At 36.4% G+C, this 9,529-nt stretch overlaps 4 protein-coding genes and 1 long non-coding RNA gene across 5 annotated transcripts in view; 3 read left to right on the top strand and 2 right to left on the bottom strand.

Annotated features, from left to right (window-relative positions):
- LOC104772383 overlaps positions 1–1,097 on the top strand; it is a 2,052-nt gene extending 955 nt beyond the window's left edge. Inside the window, exons 5-9 of the mRNA XM_010497007.1 lie at positions 107–248; positions 331–467; positions 561–641; positions 729–806; positions 1,050–1,097. Coding sequence (XP_010495309.1) covers positions 107–248; positions 331–467; positions 561–641; positions 729–806; positions 1,050–1,097 — 486 coding nt within the window. The remainder of the gene's footprint in view (positions 1–106; positions 249–330; positions 468–560; positions 642–728; positions 807–1,049) is intronic.
- LOC104770362 lies at positions 3,347–4,150 on the bottom strand. The gene has a single exon (XM_010494767.2). It carries the CDS (start codon positions 4,006–4,008, stop codon positions 3,637–3,639), a length of 372 nt encoding a protein of 123 aa, XP_010493069.1. The 5' UTR covers positions 4,009–4,150; the 3' UTR covers positions 3,347–3,636.
- On the bottom strand, positions 4,442–5,223 carry LOC104770361. Its single transcript, XR_764535.2, has 3 exons — positions 4,990–5,223; positions 4,846–4,905; positions 4,442–4,755 (listed from the first exon to the last, which is right to left on the bottom strand). It is a non-coding gene; the product is annotated as an uncharacterized LOC104770361 (long non-coding RNA).
- LOC104770360 (transmembrane protein 45B-like) lies at positions 6,625–7,864 on the top strand. Its single transcript, XM_010494766.2, has one exon. It carries the CDS (start codon positions 6,771–6,773, stop codon positions 7,680–7,682), a length of 912 nt encoding a protein of 303 aa, XP_010493068.1. The 5' UTR covers positions 6,625–6,770; the 3' UTR covers positions 7,683–7,864.
- LOC104772382 overlaps positions 8,243–9,529 on the top strand; it is an 8,131-nt gene continuing 6,844 nt past the window's right edge. The window contains exons 1-2 of the mRNA XM_010497006.2: positions 8,243–8,809; positions 9,498–9,529. Of these exons, the coding sequence (XP_010495308.2) occupies positions 8,315–8,809; positions 9,498–9,529 (527 nt within the window). The 5' untranslated portion in view covers positions 8,243–8,314. The remainder of the gene's footprint in view (positions 8,810–9,497) is intronic.

The raw sequence follows: 9,529 nt of genomic DNA, 5'->3' as shown, positions 1-9,529 counted from the left end.
ATTTTTTTTTTTTTTTTTTTTGGGTCCTTAATTAAATCTCTTAAGCAAATGAGAAGAAACCTATCTTTCTTGAAACTGAGGCTAGAAACGTTTTTGGTTATCACAGGCATTATTCGAGAATCTTACATTCGATAAGATCCTTCAGATCATCAGGATACATCTTAAGATGCCTTGTGATAAGGAAGGATGTGGGAAAACAAACTATGTTCAACGTATGATAAATAAACTTCCAACTGTTTTCACAATTGGTAAGCTTTCAAGTTAGATTGGTCATTACACATTAGCATAATGCACTAGATTTACCCTTTTAATTACTCTTGTATTGTTTAGCACTTGAGTGGGAGAACGATGAGCCTCTAGGAGAGTTATTCGATACTACTTCTGTTCTGACAACTGAGATAGATATTAAAACGATATACCTATACGAAGGTGACAGTGCATGCACTAGATACCGTCTTATCTCAATGGTAAGGGCCAAATTATCTAGTTCGTTCAGTTCCATTTGGATTTCCTATTAAAGATTTTGTTACCAGAAACAACTCCAATGTTAATACATACAGGTTTGCTCGCATGGAGATGGATACAACTGTGTAGCTTATGAAAACAATGGATGGGTCAGACATTTTCCTTCTGAGAAAGAGGTAAAAGAGCTTAGACTTTTTTGGTTAAAAGACACGCAAGTTACTCGATCTGTGACTGAGACTGAGTGATGTATGTTGGCTGTCCAGGTTATTGGAGACTGGGATTGTGTTCTCAGCAAATTCCGAGAACTGCATATTCGACCTGAGATTCTATTTTTTGAAAAAGTACGTAAGATCCTATGAGTGAATACTTGCTTGTGTTTTTCTTTTATTATGTGTGTGTGTGTGTACGTAAGATCCTATGAGTGAATACTTGCTTGTGTTTTTCTTTTATTATGTGTGTGTGTGTGTACGTAAGATCCTATGAGTGAATACTTGCTTGTGTTTTTCTTTTATTACGTAAGATCCTATGAGTGAATACTTGCTTGTGTTTTTCTTTTAGTACGTAAGATCCTACTTGAATTGCAGGCTATGCAGCAAGACGAGATTGTGTCTGGGCAGAAATCTGAAGGCTAAGAGAAGCTTTTTCAAGAGTGTAGGATTGGGATTGATGTATAGACAAAAAGGGTCTCGAGTCTTAAGTAGTCAAAACCTTGTAGGACTATGGTAGAAAAATGGGTAGGAAAGGGATTGATGTATATACCAAAAGTGTTGAGTCTTTCAAAAACGTTATAGGAGTTAGTAGAACAATGCTTTGGAGGTGTTGTTGCACCATTGTGAACAGATTTTTTAGTGTTTTATTCCTCACATCCTGATTGTTATGACGACCACTGGATGAAGTAGTTAAATATCATTCTTCCAAATCAACACTTGTTAGGCCGATAATGTTGGTTTAGTTTCTTTAGTTGGTATTTCGTATTAGTGTACTAATTTACATTTTGACACAGTAAAACTGTAAAACTAGCATGTGAGACTGTGAGAGCATGCAAGGTTGTGAAATCACAAGTATAAAAACATCTGCAAAAGAATCGTCCCAAACATTTTGCAGTGGAACTCTGTTCTGAAACAGAGTTACAAAAAAAAATCTAAATGAATCTAACGTCCATGACTCGAAACATAGAGGCTCTGTTAATGAAGTCACATAAACATGATAATGAATAAACCACATTTTCCCCCTCATACATTAAGCAAACTATAGAATTCAGGCTTATGGAAGTTTTAGTTAATACAGTTTGCATTCAAGGATTTTACATTTGAGAATATATCCTTACTCGAAGTTAATTTGTTAGTAGACATCAACAACAAAATTTAGTAGTCTTGAGCACTTTTTAATTTTCTCCTGAAGGAGCTACAACTTCTCTGTTCTGGTGACTGAGACAAGACGGTATTAGTGTGTCATATACCAAAACAAAGGTGTTACTAAATTCACCAAATACCGTCTGGTCTCAATGGTAAGGGGCTAGAAACATTAGACCGATTCTGCGGCGTGACGAGTGTCGGTGTTAGTCCATATATATACATACTAAAGAGTAAAGAATAAATCAGATCTATGAGGCATGATCAGCCGCTTGACCAATTCAAAAGGTATGTTTTTTTTTACCTTCCTCGATGACGATGAGTGAGTATACTGTTTAGCGCTGCAACGTAGGTAATTCCTATATGATTCTTCTTTTGTTTTAAGCATGCATTATCGCTGTCTACGTCTTCTAAAGATTTTATTTTATTGAATCTCGACTCAATATTCTGTGACGTATGTGTTACCCAAATAATTATATCCAAGTTAAAAATAATATGTGATCTAAAATTTGGTGAAGATCATCGATATATATATACAATTATACACTACACGAATATATAGGGGAAAATGTTTATTTAATTTGCTGTTGTTAAATTATCATTCTGACTTGGGAGAAGGTCATATACCCAAAGCCTGTGATATGTGTTCGGTTGAGAGAACTTAAACGCCATAGAAAACGAAATTTTTATTTTATTATTAAATGACATAAATTGACTATTATCTCTTCATTTACTATTCAAATCTCTAAGATATACAGTTGACTCTTCGATCGTTGTACATTTTTCTTGGTCATCATCTCTCTGATTATAATTAGTTTAGCCCTTTAATTTCTATTATTTAGAAAAGTTGGCTCAATTATAGTGGGACAATGTCGCTTTCAGCTCTGCGTATAGATATCAGTCTCTAGAATCTACCCCTAACTTTATAAAGGAGTGGTGGGAATGTAATCAAAATACGTCGATGTCTTTTTCTCATAAAACAAGCTTGAAATTAAAATAACACTTGGTATCATTATAGTGGAATTCCCATTATATATAGTAAATGATGGATCAAAGTTATATTTGTATAACTAACACAAAATATGCAACGTTTTCGATTCAACTATTCCTGCTGCTTTCAATTCTTGAAAAGTAGTGCGTAGCTGAATCATTAAGACTAAAACTGTATATTCTAGGAGATTTAGTATGACTCCAGGGAGCCAAATTAGAGAGATTCAAACAAAAGCTCTATAACGAAATCAGTTTTTTTTTACTACTTTCAGTACTAGTAGAGTGCACTTGGACGCAAAAGCAATGGCAAAAGTTATTGCAATTTCTTAGAAAAAAAAAATGAAAAATCCCGGAAAATATTACATAGACAATAACAGCCCCCCACTTGTCAAAGAAGACAAAAAAAAACACTACTACCATTCGTTGTTTAAGTCAATATACACAAACAATAGCACCATATTCAGTTATTCACATCTAGTATTACACAAGAGTAATTATTTTAGCCAACCATTAATCCATCAAACTTTTCTGTTGCATCCAAAAATCTGAGTCTATCTCATTTTCCAAAAGAACTTTTACAAAAAGAAGAGCAACATACGCTAGCTGAAACAACTTCATCTACATATATAACCTCTTGATAAGACATTCGGAAAAAGTTTCATTCCTACACATATTAAAGTTCACATGACAGACTAAAATCTGTCATCTTAAGAAAAATACATACAATCTCTTATTACCGTAATTAAGACTCAGGTACTTTGATATTTTACATGGCTGTTCCCATATCTAGTTAGAGAATAACTAAAGCTGGTCATAAACTTTGATCGATCTACTTACCCCCAAAAGGGAACCACCTCTCCTGGAAATCTGACTGGTACGAGACCATGAACAAGATGAGCACGAGCACAGCTGCTACGCCCCAAGGGGAAGAACCGGCACGGTGAATAGAGTCTTGTTCAGGCCAGGGGACGTAGAAAGAAAGGCCGCCGGAGAAGAAGTGGACGAGGAGGAGAAGGAAGAGAGGGGTGAACATGAGGATGAGCTTGAGCTGGTCAAGGGTGTCTTCGAGGACGGACTCGTAGTTCAAGTACCATGTGAGGGAAAACACGAAGAAGACGACGATGAAGAAGAAACAGAGATGTGGGTTTGGGAGAGAGAGGTAGTCTAAGTACGATGAGCCGTAGTATGGTGATCTCGCCATGCCTTGTTCTTGGTCTTCTCTGTTTTATTGATAAAGAACAACTAGGTTTTTAGATTGTGTAAGTAAAGATCTAGATGACTCTTGTATGTGTGTGTGAGTACATATATAAAGAAGTAGATTATATATCTTTGGAGAGAAGAAAAGAGTAATATACTAATATGCATTGAACGGGTGTAATTTTTTACTTTATTTAATGGTATTAAAATATTTCAGGGCTTTTCGGGTGTTGAAGTGGTCGGTCGAGACCACGTGGACATGATGTTATGGGTGTTTGGAATTTTGTATTAATAATACTTTGGGACCTTGTAAAGAAAACTTATAGTTATTGCTTTTGAATTTAAAGCCAATAAAGCTAAACTAAAGTGGTACTTTCACGTCATTATTCGTCTTTTGAAAACATTAATTTTAAAATAAAAGTTAGGTGAGCATGGGCATTGGTTAGGGACAATTTTTGGTCCCCCAAATTTAAAAGTATTATTTTGAAAGGTTCTTATTTTTAGTATGAACATTGGTGTCTATTTGTATTTGGTCCCCCAAATAAAATAATAATATTTTAAAAGTTACAAAAATTAACATTAACATTGTTATAACATAAGATTACCATCTAAACAAAGAGGAAACACAAGTGTGAGATTATTTTATAAAATACATACCAACTAAAATCCCAGCTGTGAGATGTAAAAGGCATAAATAAGAATCCATGATGGCTTGTTACCCGATCATTACTATAGAGACCTTTGCAGCACCCTTGCATAAATACAAGAAGAGTAATTCCAAAGTTAGCATCCAGTCTCTTCTAAAAAACAAATCAGATTAACAAAAAAGCAAGAATCTTACGGATTGTGTGTTACTGTGCTCCATTTGTCGGATCAACAAAAGAACCTGTAGGAACGAGACCTAAGTACAATAACAAGTTAAGGAATTCGCTAAAAAGTGTATCCATGTTATGATGGAATGGAAAAAGGTTAGAACATAGGATACAAAAGTGACCATCAATGTATAGTTCACAGCTTTGTTATAATAGACTTCAACGTTTACGGAGGTCGCATTCAGCGCCAAGGGAGAAAAACAATCTCCGTCATCATCTACTGCAGGACTTTACTATGAACTTTGATCTAAGGCCATTGATTCCTTGAGGCATTTCAAAAGCTAACTTTACTACAGTTTGGTGGTTTGAAAGGATAATCGGGAGGGAAGTGAATGGTAACGAGAAACACACCCCTGAATACGGACTCTCTGCAGGACCCATTATTGTAGCTTGCCAATGAAACATGTCTTCAGCAACTGGACCTATAAATATCAATACAACTCAAGTTCTATTGATATTACTACATTACTCCTCTAACTCTGAGCAGTCTAATAATTAGCAACAGAGCACCTTTGTAATCTCTAGAACACTAAATATATGGCAGATTTGTGACCGCACATAATGGTTAATCACATAATGATCCAACAACAACAAGAAGAACTAATCAAGATAAAACTAGCTCTCTCTCTCTCTCTCTCTCTATGCGTTCCAATCAAACTAATCAAGATAGAACCAATCAATCAATCAATCAATCATCAACGATTTTAGTTACCTCATCTAATTAAGAAGAAGCGATTGCTCTTCAGTGAGACGTAGCTGGCTGTTCCTGGTGGTGATGAGATGATTTGGAAGGAACCGAAGCTTTGGGAACATCTGGTTGATATACTCTAAAGCTTACGAGTTTGAAGGAGAGAGAAAGATTGCAACACCAAACGGTGGGCGATGACTGCCGGCGACTGGGTTCAGATCGTGTGTGGCCACCGGACCCAAGACGAAGACGGAGACGGAGTCGAGATAGAAGAGAGAATTGGAGAACTTTCTCTCGACGACCAGCTTCCACGTGTCCAAGTACACGGACAAAAAACGTCCCCAAATAAGAACCGTTTTTTCGTAATTGGGCTTTTATGATTTAAATTTAAATCCAAATAAATCAGGAGATGGACCGAAACTACGGCGTTGCCCATGGTCTTATATATCTGGATGCTATTCTTCAGCTATGGTTCTATTTGGATCGCTTGAATTATTAGAGAAGAATTATCTGATTTTTTTTGAACAACTTTTGGATCGTAACTTCGAAGAATAAATGAGCTATTCTTACCTCTCTTTTTTGTGTGTGTTAAAAATAGAGCTATTCTTACTTAGATAAGTTAAAATTAAGATATTTTGTGTACAAGTGGATTCACTCTGAATAATGGAAGGTGGGAGCCTAGGAGGAGTAATAAGGGTCAGATCTACAATCAAACAAAAATAGAAATATCTAGGTCCACCATAGCTAAATGAATATTGTCTCGTTCCTTTCCCCCCTCGAGAAATATCACTATTGAGAGGGCTTTATTTCTGCAAACATATCGGTTTGTTACGTTTGTATTTCTCTAAATTGAGTTGCATAAAAGACCTAATCTATAGTTTACTGGAAATGAGAGGCCCAAATAGCCTATGCACATATTGGAAAGGCCATAAACATATGATAACGTAAAACATACACGTAAGGTCGTAAGTCTATACTTGCAAGTTACTTGAGATCGATTTATTACAAATATAAAATCGAATCGTGTCTTCTCACTTGCCTTACACATACATGACTAAACACAAAGCATCATCATTCTTGAAGCAAAATCAAGAAATGGTGCATAATCTCTCTGACATCAACTCTTATGGTCATCTTCAATTCATTACTTTTCCAAAGTTATATTTATAGGACTATCCATAATATCAACCTCCAAAAGCTTCAAACATGGGAACATTGGTGGGTCACATTCTACCGGGCTTTTTCTTCTTTGCACTTGGTCTATGGCACCTCTTTAGCCACATCAAATTATTTTCTCTACACCCAAAATCATACATTTCACCTTTATGGTTTCCCGTATCCAAACCAAGATATGTAGAGCCTCTCGCGATCATTATAGGCTCCTCACTTTCCATTTCTGTTGAACTCTTCCTTGGACAAAAGAATCACCAACCATTTGATCCCAATGATGGGACCATCCCAGCAAACCATCTCCATAACTTTGAACACTCTTGCATATCTCTCACCTTCATCACCTATGCAGCCTTCGCCATTGTATTTGATAAAACAAGGCCAGTGGCTCATAGGGCCCTCCTCAACTTGATCGCGGCCCTGGCCTTCGCCCAACAACTCTTCCTCTTCCATTTCCACTCGTCAGACCACACGGGCGTTGAGGGACACTACCATTTGTTGCTCCAACTGGTAGTTTTTGTCTCTTTGGTCACAACAGTCTTGGGAATCGCCTTACCAAGCAGCTTCGTGTTGAGTTTTGTTCGGTCACTTAGTGTTTCCTTCCAAGGAATATGGCTTATGACAATGGCTTGCATGCTTTGGACGCCAAGTTTGGTTCCCAAGGATTGCTTTCTTCACATTGAAGAGGGTAAACATACCATAAGATGCTCAAGCGTCAAAGCTCTTCATAGGGCAATATCATTGGTAAACATCCAATTCAGCTGGTTTCTTGTGGTTGTGACCATCTTTGCAATGTCGTTCTATATATTTTTGCAAAGAATCTACGGTGAGAAAATTGAATACTATGCGCTTCGAACAAAGGAATCCAAAGACATGGCCGAGATCATGATGACCATGGTTGAAGTTCATGATGCCGAGTCACAAAGTGGAATTAAGTCACAAGCTTGAGAAATCATGGCCACCGATAGAAAACAACCTATTTCTCATGATGTGTGTACATATATAGAGACATAGCTGTATTTATCTGAATGACACTAGATATATAAGAGACCATCCATATTGATGTAAAAAAAAAAGAGACCATCCATATATAGATTGTGTTATTATATATGAACGTGCCGTAAATCTAATCTAATACATGTAATTCTCCAAAATTGTTAACTATTTTCTTAAATTGTATACAAACAACTTTGTGAAATTATTAATTTTTTGGTAAAAAAAAAAAAAAACGTTTTCAGATAATATTGGTGACCTGAAAAAAAAGTAGATATTAGGCGACTTGACTTGTAAAGGTTGAAATTTGTTCAACAAAAAAAAAAAAATGACTTGTAAAGTTGAATTTTGTGGAATATTCCGATGATTCTTTATCAAATTACGTGTACAATCCTCTCTACTCTTCAAAACAAAACAAAAAAATTAGAAAAAGAGCCAAATTAATCTCAAATTACGCCTTAAATTTTCATATTAAGTCTACATAACCCAAATTAACGATCCTCCACAGTCCACAGTCTAACATAACCCATTAAATTTTCATATTAAAGTCTTCTTCTTCTGATCTCTCTCTATCCTCCAAACAAAGTATGGCCCTTTACCGTATCTTCATCTTCTTCTTCTCTCTCACCCTCTTTACTCCAACAACCCATTCCCTCAACGAACCCGACCCGGATTCAATTTCCACCGTTTACGAACTCCTCCCAAAGTACGGTCTCCCAAGCGGTCTCTTACCAGACAACGTCACCAACTTCACCCTCTCCGACGATGGCCGATTCGTTGTCCACTTGCCAGATTCCTGCGAAATCGAATTTGACTACCTCGTTCGTTACGATAAGACCATATCTGGGCGTATCGGTTACGGCTCGATTACTGAGCTCAAAGGTATTGAGGTGAGGAGGTTCTTTATTTGGCTCGATGTTGATGAGATCAAGGTTGATCTCCCACCTTCTGATTCTATCTACTTTAAAGTTGGGTTTATCAATAAGAAGCTTGATATTGACCAGTTTAAGACTGTGCGTTCGTGTCACGATAATGGTGTCTCTGGCTCCTCTTGTGGTGATTCCTGGAAGAGTTTTCTCGAGGTAAAAGATACAATTTTTTGGTGCGAATGGGGTTTCGTTAATTTGGATTTGGATGATTTAATTGAATACTTTTCTTGGTTTTAGGGTTCTAGAGGATTTTTAGGAAAAGGGTTTGTCTGAGATACTGATATTTTTGTGGATTTGTAGCTTGTTTCTTCATATCTTTAGGGCTGTGGATCTATGGGTTAATGACTTGGTTTGATGGATGTGATTTACATATCTATTGAGGAACAACATGGTAGCTTTCGTGGAATTCAAACACAATAAGGGCTAAAAGAACAATCCTTAGAGAATCAGACTAAACTTTGATAAGGGGTTTGAAAATGATCTAATTAAGATTTGAGAGAAGAAACGTCAAACCATGCTTTCACATTGCTGTTCTTTTAGATTGTTGAAACTTAAAGTAGCAGTTCTTTCCTCTGTTTAGTTCTCTTGTGATCTTTTAGTTTGTATTGATAGCTTTAGAGGTAGCTGATAAACGTGAGATGCTGTTTGTTTTATAATTCTATAGCGGATCATTATGCAATCAGTTGTAATTGCTTTCCAATCTTTTGATGGTTTTTGTTTGGTTTCTGGAATGGTTATTTCTTAGGATCCTTTCAATCCAGCCAACTCCCAAAAGTGATTCAGGCTGGATTGTAGGAATTTGGTGATACCTGTAATAACAGTAGTTTTTGTTTTTTCTCAGAAAGGGAAGCTTCAAGGAATGATGGATGAAGG

The sequence above is a fragment of the Camelina sativa genome, chromosome 20 (genome assembly GCF_000633955.1).
Source record: "Camelina sativa cultivar DH55 chromosome 20, Cs, whole genome shotgun sequence".
In the NCBI taxonomy this organism is placed as follows: Eukaryota; Viridiplantae; Streptophyta; class Magnoliopsida; order Brassicales; family Brassicaceae; genus Camelina; species Camelina sativa.
Note: the sequence above shows the minus strand (reverse complement) of the source record. Positions and strands in the feature narration are given on the sequence as shown.

Bases quoted from the DNA above. Each gene is read 5' to 3' on its own strand.
- LOC104770362 (XM_010494767.2), bottom strand. From the start codon at position 4,008: ATGGCGAGATCACCATACTACGGCTCATCGTACTTAGACTACCTCTCT.
- LOC104770360 (XM_010494766.2), top strand. From the start codon at position 6,771: ATGGGAACATTGGTGGGTCACATTCTACCGGGCTTTTTCTTCTTTGCA.